Source organism: Gorilla gorilla, chromosome 1, assembly GCF_029281585.2.
Source record: "Gorilla gorilla gorilla isolate KB3781 chromosome 1, NHGRI_mGorGor1-v2.1_pri, whole genome shotgun sequence".
Taxonomy (NCBI): Eukaryota; Metazoa; Chordata; class Mammalia; order Primates; family Hominidae; genus Gorilla; species Gorilla gorilla.
The window spans coordinates 42,422,268-42,436,727 of record NC_073224.2 but is presented as its reverse complement, the minus strand read 5'-3'; the positions used below and the strand labels follow the sequence as shown (position 1 = coordinate 42,436,727).

At 43.4% G+C, this 14,460-nt stretch overlaps 1 protein-coding gene across 1 annotated transcript in view; it reads right to left on the bottom strand.

Moving 5' to 3' along the window:
• Positions 1 to 14,460, bottom strand: part of PTPN14 (protein tyrosine phosphatase non-receptor type 14) — a 202,709-nt gene that overhangs the window by 24,351 nt on the left and 163,898 nt on the right. The window contains exons 12-15 of the mRNA XM_019030500.4: positions 13,742 to 13,820; positions 10,281 to 11,758; positions 4,920 to 5,063; positions 3,185 to 3,403 (exon numbers count right to left, since the gene is read on the bottom strand). Coding sequence (XP_018886045.1) covers positions 3,185 to 3,403; positions 4,920 to 5,063; positions 10,281 to 11,758; positions 13,742 to 13,820 — 1,920 coding nt within the window. The remainder of the gene's footprint in view (positions 1 to 3,184; positions 3,404 to 4,919; positions 5,064 to 10,280; positions 11,759 to 13,741; positions 13,821 to 14,460) is intronic.

Below are 14,460 nucleotides of genomic sequence, written 5' to 3'. Positions count from 1 at the left end.
ACTCAAGCCTATTAAAATATTTATCTAATCCTGGTTTTTGAGACTGAGTCTTGCTCTGCTGCTCAGGCGGGAGTGCAGTGGCACGATCTTGGCTCACTGCAACCTCCGCCTCCTGGGTTCAAGCAATTCTCCCGTCTCAGACTCCCAAGGAGCTGGGATTACAGGCACTCGCCATCATGCCCGGCTAATTTTTATATTTTTGTAGAGATGGCGTTTCACCACGTTGGCCAGGCTGGTCTTGAACTCCTGACTTCAGGTGATACGCCCATCTCAGCCTCCCAAAGTGCTGGGATTACAGGCCTGAGCCACCAGGCTTGGCCTTTACCTGATCTTTGTTTGCAACTCACAGTATATGCAAACTAGTGCCTATTAAAAACCATACACATACACACATGTATAGATGCATATATATGAACATGTATAACTTAGGATTTACTTGTTACAGAAATAATAGTTAATGCTTACTATGTGCAATGTACTCTGACACTTTCCATTCTTTTCTCTTTTCTAGTCGATTTCCTTGAAACAAACACACACACACACACACACACACACACACACAGACCTGGTCATGACCACTAAACTGATTTCACATTCTACCACTGTGTTGTAATCCAGTTTGAAAAGCAGTGCTTCATGGCATCCAATTAAACAATTAAAAAAAAAAAAAACAAAAAAACGACCATGAAACAACATCCTTTTTGGAGCACTATCTTTCTCCTGTGGATCTGAGATGAAGTGTATCATAAACCTCTGCTGTCACTGCTGCTCTGTGGTGCCATGCACGGCAGAGATGCTACGAATGCTCTTGTTAACAGCATATATTTTATCAATAGCTTCACCTTGGTAGTACCACAACATCCAACTGAACTACAGTCATGACATGACTTTGGATAATAAAATTATTACCCCTGCAGCTCAGGGTGATCAGGGGAAGATAATTCTACAGCTATAAATACTAGCTGCAGAGAACCATAAATAAGAAGTTGTACCCAAAGTGTTAAAGGTCATGCTGTCAAGGTGAAATGGTGGCCTTTGGAGGAATTCTTTCTGTTCTCCCTTCCAGGTCTGTGCCTTGATATTGCAAAGTCAGGGCCCTTCTACATCTATACAATGCAGATCTCTGGAGAGTTCAAAAAGTAATGAAGTAATCATTGTTTGAAACTTTTTCCCCTCATTTATTTGATAAAACTGTATGCTAACTTGGTTCAAACAAAAACAATGTAAGTTATTGTCTCATTACACAAGGCATGTTTAGGTCAAAGCTGGCAAGAAAAATCTATTTTCCAAATACTGGCGGGAGATAACATTCATATATTTGCTGGCTAGGAGTTTGGTTTATCCGTGGAATTGTGATTTTAAACATTAGCCTCTCTGGCACCCAACGTATAGGAAACATAAATACTTCCAGAGAATGCTGCTGCTGCCTGGGGCCTTTCAGTATATTCCAAGTATTGACAGAAGGGTATTAAAAACTGCATTAAAAACACAACAAGCAGTGCTGCTGAGGTAGATTTCACAGATGTGATTCCACCTCTGGAGCAAATAAATCTCTGTTCTGTGTTAACGGCTGCTTGGAACCCAGGGGGGAAAACATTGGCAAAATATACTCCTCTATTCCAAAACACAGGGACAAGTTCCTGCAAGCTCCATGGGTCTATTAAATGCACCCATGTCTAACCCGGATCCACAGGATGAAACGTGGGCCACAGAGAATACCAAGGAAGGGAATGCTTCTCGGTTAACAATGCCCGATGGGCACAGTTTATACAAAGTAACAGCTTTTTTCAGAGAGCAGATGGAAAATAGTGGAAGAGATCTGGCCAAAAGAAGAAGATAATATAATATTTCTATGTAAGATTTTCATAGACACTCTATCAGGAAGCAGCTGTGTGATCTGCATCTTTGTTGGAATACATTACTTTGGTCATTGTTTCATAATGTAAACTAAGCCCATGAAACCCACCACTGACAGTTTATTTAAGAGTTTCCTAGAGTTCACTTTTTACTTCTCACTCTCAAAAATCCAAGTTAAAATTAGTAATATGATCTATGGTAGTTACTCTTTTATATTTCTTTTGACAGTACTTTCTAATTATTAAAAACTATGGTTATCTGTGTATATTAATAAAAATAGTATATACCCAACCATACTATACTTTTCCCATTCTGTATCAAAACTAGTTATAATTGATACATAAGCTAGATATCTAACTCGCCTTTTACAGGCTTAAAAAAACCTGTTAATAATTCTGCTACAGTTGAAAAGTCCAATGAGGAAAGTAAGTAATTCTAGACAAGGCCGAAAACAGGTTTCTAAGGCTATTGATCACAGTGGACTATCAATTGAATCTTGTGTTATTTAACAACACCTATAACACTGGCTTTAACATTAATAGATGAACAAATCTCCCACTTCAGAGTTCAGAGCAAATGGTGACATTCTAAATAAGTGTCCTCTGTTAACAGGGACTCTGAGGAAGGTAAGCTATTTAAGAAACATTTAACTACAGGTACACATGTATCCATAAGTCAAAGTTTTAACTGCAGAAGTGCTAAACTATGTAATACTGACATATAAAGGTTTGAAGTATTTGAAATAATAACAAAAATTTAGTAACACAAATTCATTGACTAATGTGGCAAATCTTTCAAGATTCAATATTAAGCACACTTTTATAGTGTAGGTGAAAATTACTCCACTCTTCTAAATACCATGCAATAATAGGACTTAACGCTTTTATAAAATGCATAACCTGCAGTATTACAAGGGAGAAACAATAGTTTCTATTGTTATTGAACATAACACTTTTATGTCAGTAATGCAATACCTGTAACTTCCAAAGTCTCCAGCACCTGCTAATTACAAACTGAAAAGGATAATCTGAGTATAGAGAGAGTTACAGCCCACAGAGAGAAGGAAAAGTTAAAGCCTCTGTAATGAGCGAGCTTCAGAAATCGCTGACCTGAGGTTCTTCCTGAGGCTGCTAGACTTCCTTCTCTCTGCAGTGATAGACATGCCCTTCCACTTGACTAAGAAAAGCACAGGAGTTCAAAAACAATCCCTGAGGGTCTGGGGACAAGCCAAAAGGTACAGTTGCAGCCCACACATTTTCTTCTCCCCGCATTTTTACCTTTAACCCAGCCATCGTTAACAAACCTTCTAACAGGCTTGCCTTCTTACCTTGATGTGGGAGGCGTTAATGTATCCTGTGTTATTTTCTTTGGTTGGTATCAGCTCTACTCGATTCTCCTCATAGGGGACAACTTCACGGATTCGGCTGCGCTCGGCGTTTTCTGGCAGAGCTGCTGTGCTGAAAATGCCATTCGCCTTTTTCTTTGGAATTTGCTCATATTCTGTGAACACCATTCCCTCTTCTAGTTTCTTCTTCAGGGTTCTGAACTGCAACAGAAATTGATCTTCAGCTCTCTAAATTATCTGAACCAAAAACTCAATGAAACAAACCAAATTTCTTTAAATATTTAGCGATTGTGTTAATAAGAGATTTCAAGTTGTACATCAATACTTGGTTTGTCTCATTATCAACCATATTGATATTTTCCCTTGTCTAATAACCATTTTCCTTCTTACTCATATTATAAGTAGAACAAATCTGCAAGAACTAGCAAGAGTTGAAATTCAAAAATCAGTATTTTTGCTATTAACAACTCTATTTAAAGTCCTAATGATACAGAGACTATTAATCTTAATTATCCAAACATCCTTTCCTCCACCTATATAGCTGTTTTTAAGATGATACTGGTCCACAGTTCTATAGCTCTGAGGATTAAATCTCTCTCTTTTTTCCTCCTTCCTGGCCAAACTACTAATTACAATAACATGGTATTAATTGGGTTAAATGATTTCTCTGAAGTCCCTTCTGGCTTTAAAAACATTCTAATTCTGGACACATACTGGCAGAAATCGAACACCCTGGTGTTATTAGTACTTTATTACATTTATACAACCTGTTTCTTAACCTTCTGACAGCAATTTCGGGAACTAAGCATACACCTTTCTTCACTTCTGAAACACTACCATGCAGCTGCTTTCTGCTTTTCAAAACCCATGTTCTCACAATGCATTATCCAGACAATTATAAATCAGCCTCATTTTATGGTCATACGAGGGGACAGCATTTTTAAAGAACTCTATAAATGCTTGGATACAAGGTCATGTCTTTTGCGGGAAACATGGATGGAGCTGGAGGCTATTATCCTTAGCAAACTAAAGCAGAAACAGAAAACCAAATACTGTATGTTCTCACTTATAAGTGGGAGCTAAATGATAAGAATTTATGAGCACAAAGAAGGAACAACAGACACTGGGGCCTACTTGAGGGTGGAGGGTGGAAGGAGGGAGAGGAACAGAAAGGATAACCATGGGGTACTGGGCTTAATACCTGGGTGATGAAATAATACATACAACAAACCCCTGTGACATGTGTTTACCTATGTAATAAACCTTCACATGTGCCCCAAAACTAAAAGTTTAAAAAAATTAAAAATAAAAATAAATGCTTGGATAAAATAATCACTTCCTAGCAAGTGGCAATTGCTCACAAAAATCATAGAAATTCAGAGCTACTGCAAGTGTTTAACTTGTGCATTTTACAAAACAGGAAGTGGGCCCAAAGAAATTGAGTGACTTGACCAAGTCATACAGCATGTTAGGGGCTGATGGTTTTAGTCAACCAATGATCCGCCAACCGGACAAAGCAGGAAGACCGGAACGGAGAAACATGAGATGCTGAAAGGGACTGATTTAATGCAACACACTTATACCTGACCTTCCTAATCTCAGATTGAAGAAAGAATGCATCACACAAATCTCAGTGCTGGCATATTCAGGCAAGGAGGGTGTTTTGGGATCCTAAGACTACAGAGAATGAATCACATTTGACAAGCCTGCCACTTACCCTCTCATCCATGGGAACCCGGGTGGCATCAACTCGATTCTCTTCCCGCCCTGAGACTCGAGCCACCGAGAGCCCGTTCAATGCTGCCAACATCAGCGGCCTCTTCTGTGCCTCCAGGCCTGCCATCTTCTGCTTCTCTAGATTCTTGCGGCAAGAAAAGGCATGTGCTCATTGTTTATAATACTAGTAGAATGTTGGAATGTGTTTTAATCTCCTCAAATCTGTAACTCCCCAGCCAAGGAATGCAGACAATCACCATCAGTAGGGCAAATTCAAACACAGCCTTCCCACTATTCCCACTGGGCCCCTGGAAGCCAGTTCCTACAGGACTCCTGAGCTTTTATTCTTAATTAACTCCTTAGCTAGATAGACCAGTAAATAAGAAAAAAGACTCCCTACAAATACACCCTGCCATAGGGCAAAACAAAACAAAACAAAACAAAAACAAAATAGGGTACATGCGATACACTTTAGAAAGATAAGGATGACAGGACAAGGAAAAGAGAAACAGGGTTATATGAATCATCTAATCCAATCACAGTGACAGACCTTCTGCACAGATGGAATGGAGCAAAACTTGTAAAACAGTTTGTTGTTGATTGAGAGATCCACACACATAAACTGTAGAGGAAAATCTTCCTAAGTTTCCGTCCTGAGGGGCTAATGCTGAGGACGTTAATTCTATAATTAATCTCTGATCCTTGGAATACCTAAGGGTGGTGTCATCCCCAGAATTGAGAGCTGATGTGGTTTAGCAAACTCACTAACACCGAAGCCTGGCTGGGGTCATCTAAGATGATCCGCAGGCATTACCCTCCAGGCTTCACCCAGAGGGCCCACAATAACAGAGACTGTGCCTCCCAACACAAATGGTGGGACATCACTGCATGCCACTGAGCTATGGGGGAACATGGACTCCGGAACTGAGCAGACCACTTAGGGAAAGGTTTTGATGTTTACACCTGGTCCTGGTTTGTGGCTTTTTGATTTCCATCCTCTCTGCCCTCACCTCTAAATTGAAATTGGATTGGGCAGGGCTGGTTTCTAGCCTCCTGCTGTGCTTCCTCAGGTCCTTGAAACTGACCGAGTATGAAAAAGCTCTCTTTATGCTCACTTCAAGCAAGCCAGGAAGGGCCTTTCCTAAAATTAAGTGTGTCTTTGAAGTTAAGGGAAGAACACAGGCATTCCTCATAGAAGCAGATGAGTTTTGCAGGGTTTAGGGTTTTGATTCACACTGAAGGGCAACCAATTTGCAGATTCATTTGACTGACACAGATGAAGAGCCATTGAATCCTTGGTTTCTTTTCAAGCCTTGAGAGACTTTTTTCCTTATTCTATGATGTATAAATTCACTCCCCAGGAAGAGGTCTTGACGGAGCCATCCCACAGGGTTATGAATTATTCTAATTGCGGGTGGGAGGACTGCCTGATGCCCTTCCATGTGTCTCCACAATGTCACCTACAATCAGAATGAAGCCTGTGTGAGTGACACTGACAACAGGATGCCTGTCCTGGTGGCAGCCGACTCATCAGACAAACCAAAGGAGTATCTCAGAGGAGGTTACTGGGAGAAAGTGAGAAAAGCACTGTGAAAGGAAAATATCTTGGGCCCCAAATCACTAAGCTAAAAGGAAAAGTCAAGCTGGGCACTGCTTGGGCAAACCTGCCTCCCATTCTATTCAAAGTCACCCCTCTGCTCACTGAGATAAATGCATATCTGATTGCCTCCTTTGGAGAGGCTAATCAGAAACAAAAGAATGCAACCATTTGCCTCTCACCTACCTGTGATGTGGAAGCCCCCTCCCTACTTCAAGACTTCCTGCCTTTGCTTCAAGTTGTCCTGCCTTTCCAGACAGAAACAATATTGACTGATGTCTCATGTCTCCCTAAAATGTATAAAACCAAGCCATGCCCCGACCACCTTGGGCACACGTCATCAGGACCTCCTGAGGCTGTGTGACAGGTGTGTACCCTCAACCTTGGCAGAATAAACTTTCTACATTAACTGAGACCTGTCTCAGATTTTCTGGGTTTACAGTACCCAAGGACTTACCACCAAAAGATATAATATTCTTACAAATGGCCCTGGTCTCTCAATTCTCGGGAACCCCCTGGGGGAAGATTCTGGATTAAAATTTTTAGGTCTTTGTTTGCTTGCTGCTAGTTTTGGGGAGAAAGAGTTTTTCTTTCTTTTTTTTTTATTTCTGTCACCTCTTTCACTTGGGAATCTATTTTCACTGCTCTCCAAAGTTTTGAGAAGGCAATAGTTCTGGAAAATGGGTCCTGAGCTCCTCTCAGCAGTCCTGCTTTCTTTCCACCTGCACTGTAAGGTGACCCTAACTGGGTCTAAGACAAAAAGTAATTAACTTGTCTTTCTTGGGAAAGGATTATTACTCAGTGATAAATCAAAGTATGTCTCTTTGATCCTTCTCACTCACCCTATCAGCTTGTTACCAGAGATAAAAAAAATAATAATAATTCACAAGCTCTGATCTGTGATCAGAGGGCCTTTTCTTCTCAGTGCATCAACTTCTGGCTAGGGGACTACAAGCAGGGAAGTATCTTCAAGGAAGCAGTAGGAGCCAGAATGAGGAGCTACAAAAGCGGCGGAATCATCCATCAAACAGACAAGCAGCTCCAGGAGAGCTGCCCAGAGGGCAAATTCTCACCATACCTGCACACCCAGCCAGCCCCTGAGTTTTCTTTTGCTAAAAGTTTCTCATTGTGTTCTGATCAAGAGGGCCCTTAGAATGGCCATCACCTCTCATGAATTCCCATCAAGCTGGCAAAAACTGCCCATAGTGAGGAGAGCAGAGAAGTATCTGACCTGTGGGGATGTTGCTTAGGCTATGGGGTGAGTTTTTGCACTAAAAACAAAACAGATGGAGACTCATCTTGGGCTCAAAGCCACTGGCATTGTCACCACCTTGCCTGGCCTCCTGGCTCACTGAAGCAGCTCCTAATCCACCTCTAAGGTCTGCCGGTGTCCTTGAGCTCCTGAGTGTAGCAGATTTGGGGGAAAAAAAATCAACAGGGAAAATGAAGTAGAAATGGGGTAATTATTTTCTTGAACTAAAGATTAATGGCTAAAATTTGCTAGTCATTATTACCCACATGAATGGAATGGAAAAGCATCTGGAGAAAAAACAACAGTGAAAATCTCCTTGTTCCTTTGTGATAATGCAAGGAGCTCTAAGGAGGAGACCCATGCCAAGATTTTGGCTACAGTCTATTTGTTTAATACGAGTAACAAGAGAAGAGGATGAATACAACCAAAATGAGGTTATGGGACCATGTGGGCATCATTAAGTATCAAGTTAGCAGGGGAAATAGCTAAATTAAATGCTTAGACTGATAGGTTCTTGATGCTAATGTTGCTTTTAAGTGGTCTGGAAGAAGTATTGAAAAATCATTTTCTATCCATAAATTGCTTTCTTCCATGCTGGGAAAGCTCTCTCCCAACAGCACCCACCCACACATTTCTTCCATTCCAAGCCAAAGGTTTTCTTTGCTAGAGGCAAAGGTACACCTTGCACAATTTCCTTCTAGGTTTGCAAAAAGTCATGTCTGTATAAAAATCTCTTAGCACTACTCTAGTGGGGCTGGCCAGAACTGTGAGGTTGAGAATGTTCTTAAGGTTTTCCAAAAGTAACAAGGTTGCTACAGATTCAATTTCTGACCCCAGGAACTTGGCTTCCTTGAATCTTTGGGCCTTGATTGTTCTTTTCAGGTTGAATCCCAGTGATGGGTTAGGAAGACCTGGAAATGAAGGTGGCCTAATGGAATCCATCAAAGCAAATTTTAAGTTACAACTGTTTCGGAGTTCCTAAAATTAGGCTTGGCTACCTTATGGTGCAGCCATGGTGAATGAAGAGAAGTCAATCTGGCTTTGATTAGTTCTAGTTAATAGGTTTTTTTTAAAGGAGTGAAAATGTTCATGGCAAGCAGCAATGGAGATTTTTTTTTGTTTTTCTGAGACGGGGTCTTGCTCTGTCATCCAGGCTGGAGTGCAGTGGTGCCATCTTGGCTCACAGCAACCTCCGCCTCGTGGGTTCAAGTGATTCTCCTGCCTCCCTCCTGAGTAACTGGGATTACAGGTGCACGCCACCACACCCGGCTAATTTTTGTATTTTTAGTACAGATGGAGTTTCACCATGTTGGTCAGGCTGGTCTTGAACTCCTGACCTTGTGATCTGCCCACCTCGGCCTCCCAAAGTGCTGGGATTACAGGCGTGAGCCACAGTGCCCAGCCGAGATTTTTAAAAGTAGCTGTAATCCAAACATTTTCTCATTAGTAAAAGCAGATTCGCTTCGTTGTTCTATATGCGCCTGCATAGTCCTGTTCTGACAACTTAACTGTCTCCCCAAATTGTACAATTTTTTTTTTAAAGCGATGAGGTTTAGTCCTGTCATCCAGGCTGGAGTGCAGTGGCAAAATCATAGATCACTAAAGCCTTGAATTCCTGGGCTCAAGCGATCCTCCCACCTCAGCCTCCTGATTAGCTAGGACTACAGGCTCCTGCCATCATGTCTGGCTGGTTCTTTTTTTATTATTATTTTATTTTAGAGATGAGATCTCATTATACTGCCCAGGCTGGCTTCATACTCCTGGCTTCAAGTGCTCTGCCTACCTCAGCCTCCCAAGTAGCTGGGACTACAGGTGTCCCCCACCATACCTGGCTCTGTACATATTATGAAGAAGAGCTATTCGTGTCTAGTACTAGGATGGATCTTCAAGTGGCAATATGTATGTATATATGTATGTGTGTATTCACGTATGTGTGTGAATTTTTGACAGAATAAGTTCAATGGAGAATTATTTATCCAATTACTAAGTTATATATCCAATTACTATAATTTTCTTGAATCTGTGTGAAACATCTATTGAAAGAAAATCTGAATACAAAGCTAGACATATCACAGTCCAGACAATATTGGTGAGTCTTGACTTACGGATCTATACAGAAGGTGGTATAGGGATGTTGCTCTTTAATACCTAACTGGATGTGGGGGACAGCTTTCCTTCAAGAAAACAAAACACTAAAAGACACAGCAAGGTGAACTTCCCCAATACCAGCTTACCCAATTGGAAGTCTGAGCCTTGAATAAACAGCAAAATGCTGGCTGAGGCACTGGCCTCAATAACGTACCAAGTACACCTGTTAGAAGCCACAAATGAGAATGGAAGATTTATCTGAAAGGGCAAAAACTCAACATTTTGTGTAATAAAGTACTACCTTTTAAATGCTCAATGATTCCTTACAAACCTACCACGTTCCCTGCATAAGCCCTGCCCCTTGCTCAGTGCCTGAAGCATGTGCTTTCACACTGGAAAATGCCCTGGGAGAGGAGGACACTCACCCTGATCATCATCTCTCTCTCTATAATGCTGTCTTCCAGGGAAAACATTTCAGACACAGGTCTCTCCTTCACGGGCTCTTTTTTGACCCGCTCCTTCACACTAGTCAGGTCGGGTTCCGAGATGGATGGGCCGAGAGAGGCCCCGTTGACAGCCGGCGGGTCAGTCCGAGACACGCTGATGGCCTTGGCTGGCCCATGCCTCAGCACCCTGGCTCTGGCCATGGCGGGAGGAAGGCTGGCTTGGTCCTGCCTCAGAGCCCCATTGCTCACACTCTTCCTTGGGCCGGGGTACTCAGGCGGGGGCTTGTTGGGGATGCGGGCCAGGGCCGCCTGCAGCTGGGCACTGTACTCCATCTTCTCCCGGAGCATGGGGATCTGGGGCACCGATTCTGGAGCCTCCTCCTCCTCCTCCTCGCTCTCGCTGCTGTGGATCAGCATAGTGGCATCAGAGAAGGTCTTCTTGTGGTGATACTGAGGGAGCTGGGGGACCTCGTGGCTGCCTGACCCCTCCTCGGGCGGTCCCTGCTCCCGGAGCGTGTTGCGGCGAGCCATGGGGAGGTGGAGCGACTTGAGCGTCATGGCCTCCATGCCCCGCACCATGCTGTTCATCACCTCCAGGCTGTGGCGCTTGTTCACCGTGCCGTGGTGCTTGGTGGCCGTGAGGGGCTCGCTCACCTCCTGGAGAGACTGATGAACCACCGGAGAGCTGTCCTCTTGGAAGGTCTTCACCGAGAGCTGCACCTTCCGGGTCACCAGGTCCGGGCTGCTGCCGCTGACGTACTTGTGGCGGTGGCTGGCCAGGTCTGGGGTGCTGGTGGCAGGTCGTGGCCGTGGGTAGGGGGGCGGTGGCCTGAAGAGATAGTTCTTAAGCATGTGGGCCGTGCTGTAGTTATGGCTGCCCTGCAGCTGCATGTTGGCCAGCTCTGGGGTGCTCACCGTGTGCGAGATGGCGCTTGCCCCCGGCTTGCTTGGTACCACATTATTCTTTGGGTTCCTCTGGTCAGATGGACTGACAAGTTTGTTGCTGTAGACCCCCTGTGGCCCATAAGGGACAGTGTAGGGGTGCCTCTCCCGCATCTCCGGTTGGCTGTACACCAGATCCTCTGGCTGGTTGTAGGCATGGGTGTTGATGATGTTGAGGTTTCTCAGAGACTGGCTCTGGCTGTCTGTATGCAGGATCCCCCTCTTCATCTGGCGCATGACTGTCTCATAATCGGGGGTTGGCCTGTACGAGGGCACGATGATCGCGCTGTGCCGGTGGCTCGGGATGTAGTCGGCCCGCATGATGTCACTCCCAGGGATACTGAGGTTGGAGGATACAGGGGAGGCCTGGATGAAACTTTGCGAGCAGTTGAGGGAGTTGACGCTGTGAACGCTACACACGCTGCCATTGGTGACAGTGCCATTTAAATAATTTAAGTCCAGGCTGTTGTGAGAGTTGCAATACAAGGCTTCTTCATTCCCATGAAAAATGCTGTCTACAAGAAGTCAAACAAAGGCACGTGAACCTCCAAGCCATCCTGCCACAACAAGGTACATCCTCATACTCATGAGGTGACTTTTAATTTAAACAAGTCATAAAAAGTGAAATCCCATGGTCTCCACCCACATGTTCTATAGAATAACGGACACTATCTTGGATGAAATGCCAACATACAGAAAGAACACCTTAAGACATACTGAAAAGAAAAAGGGAACCTAATGGAAGAAGGCATGCACACATTTGGAGTAAGTGTCGCTTGAGGAAGTTCTCAATTTTGCCGTAAGCTTTGAAATCAGGCACCAACAACAGCCCTCCAATTGGGGAGGCCTGTCCTCTTGTGCAGGGCTCGGCAACAGGACTGAATATTTAGACAAGACAGTCAAGAACTTTAATAGGGCAATAGATTTCAATTACTAAGTGCTCAGAGCTGCTCTTCCTGACGGCAATGGAAAAAGCCCCTTCACCCAGGGGACTGCAGGGCATTCTAAAGACACAAAACAAATGATGTAGCCAGGGTGTCCGCACAGCTAGTTCATCCTGAGCAGCAATAAAGGGCAAGATTAGAATCAAGAGTTCTTTTTGGTAATTCCCCAAATCCCCTCTAGATCTGGTTTTATCACTTAGGTCAAGTCAAGTAAAAATTAATTATAGTTTAAAGAGGTACCTAAAGAGAGAAAAAGCAGATTTCTAAAATCAGGCCCATTCTAGGTGTCTGGTGTTCTCTTAACACACACACACACCCCAAGGAAGGCAACCTCTTGCCTTTCTGTGGCCAAAATATATTCATTTTCACACTACAGATTTAAACATGAGCAAAACAGAGAAACAGAAAATCAGAGAAGGTGAAAAACAGAAAAGGTGACTGAAGACATTCAACTCTCTGAAGAGGAGGAATGTGGAAAGAGATCTGATCAGATGAGACAGGCACAAAAAACAGGGGGAACACAGAGACAAATGTGCTGCAATTTATCCGCCTCCCATGGGGTTTGGAGCCTTCCTATAGAAATGTGGTAACTTTGCCAGTCTCCTTATAAAAAGTACTATTTTTATTAAATTAAATAGTCTTGATTGTCTTGGTTTTCATGCTCACACTTTCAGACAGCAGAGGATTCAAAATGGCCAGGAGTTGATAATGTAGAAACCATATTATCCATTTACTACATTTCCAACATCCAAGGTTTTCTACCATCTCTCTTTTTGAAATGCAGTTAGCATAATGATTACAAGTTACCGATTTTCATATATAAGTTCCATCATTAATCTCTCTGTATTCCAATTTCTATAACTGTAAAATAGAAATAATAATAGTACCTATAGGTTTATTTTAAGGATGACACAAGACAATATATAGCAAGTACTTACAGCAATACCACAATTGCTCTATGAATCTTAGTTGTTATCATGAAGTCATTACTAGCAGAAGAAGCTTTTTCACACATTTTGCATGGGAGATGTTTTGGGAGAAAGAGAGGAATAAAACAGATTTACCTTACTCAGAGAAGAAAAAAGCAAGTGTACCAAGAAAGGGGCTGGAGAAAGAGATGAGAAAAACAGCTAAAAGAAAAGGCTGACTTTGTTTATTGCTTCCAATTATTCTGCATGCCCGTGTTCTACGTCACCATGAAAAGCTGAGTGACTGCCACGAGCTTTCTGATACTGGCGATGAAGGTGAAGTGCATTCACTTGGGCTGAGCTGTCATACTCTCTTCTCTAAGCTCCCTTAGGAAAGGGAGGAGAAAAGGACTTGCTCGCTGCCTTGGCCCCGACTCCCTGAGCAGCCAATACTGGGGACATTTTTTGATCAGAGGTAACTGACAGTCTAGGCCTTCCACAAATTGAAGCTGTTAGCTACTGTCATTCAGACGATGACAAAGTTGAAAAGAAAGCATCCCTGTCATCTTTTTTTTAAAGCCTTCTTTACTGCTTACTGGTATTCAACTTTTTATCTTAAGAAGGGAGAACGGCAAGCCAGAGTTACCTTGCGAGGTGTGCGTTTCCGAGTAGTGCTCACCGCACTGGACGTGAACGGGAGGCAGGATGTACGGCTGCTGCCTGGGCTGAAACAGAGAACACAGAGGAGGTGGGGAGGCCTGGGCAGACACGGCTGGTGACTCACACAGCCGGCCCAGGCACACGGCAGTCCCGCCACGTTGTAAGGGAGGCTCGTGGCAGCCGCTGTCCCTGACATCCCTTTGACTCAACCTTCTTCTACCCGTCTGCACTCCCATCTCATCACTAAGTTTGGAACTGGAGAAACGGTAAGGGAGAAATGAAGTTGGTCCAAGATCAGAAAGAGAAAGAGGTTACCATCAAAGACTAAATGTAACCATTTACTATCTATGTTCTAATATATTTGCAAAGTTCTCTATGCCTTCTTTCACAAGAATAACTTTTAGAAAAGGTAAATTATTCAAGGCAGGCAGATTGACTGAGCTCAGGAGTTCAAGACCAGCCTGGGCAACACATTGAAATGCCATTTCTATTAAAAATACAAAAATTAGCCAGGCATGGTGGCGCATGCCTGTAGTCCGAGCTACTCGCGAGCTGAGGCAGGAAAATCACTTGAACCTGGGACGTGGAGGTTGCAGTGAGCCGTGATCGTGCCACTGCACTTCAGGTTGGGCAACAGATTGAGACTTCGTCTCCAAGAAAAAAAGAAAAAAATTATCTGGGCGTGGCGACATGCACCTGTAGTCC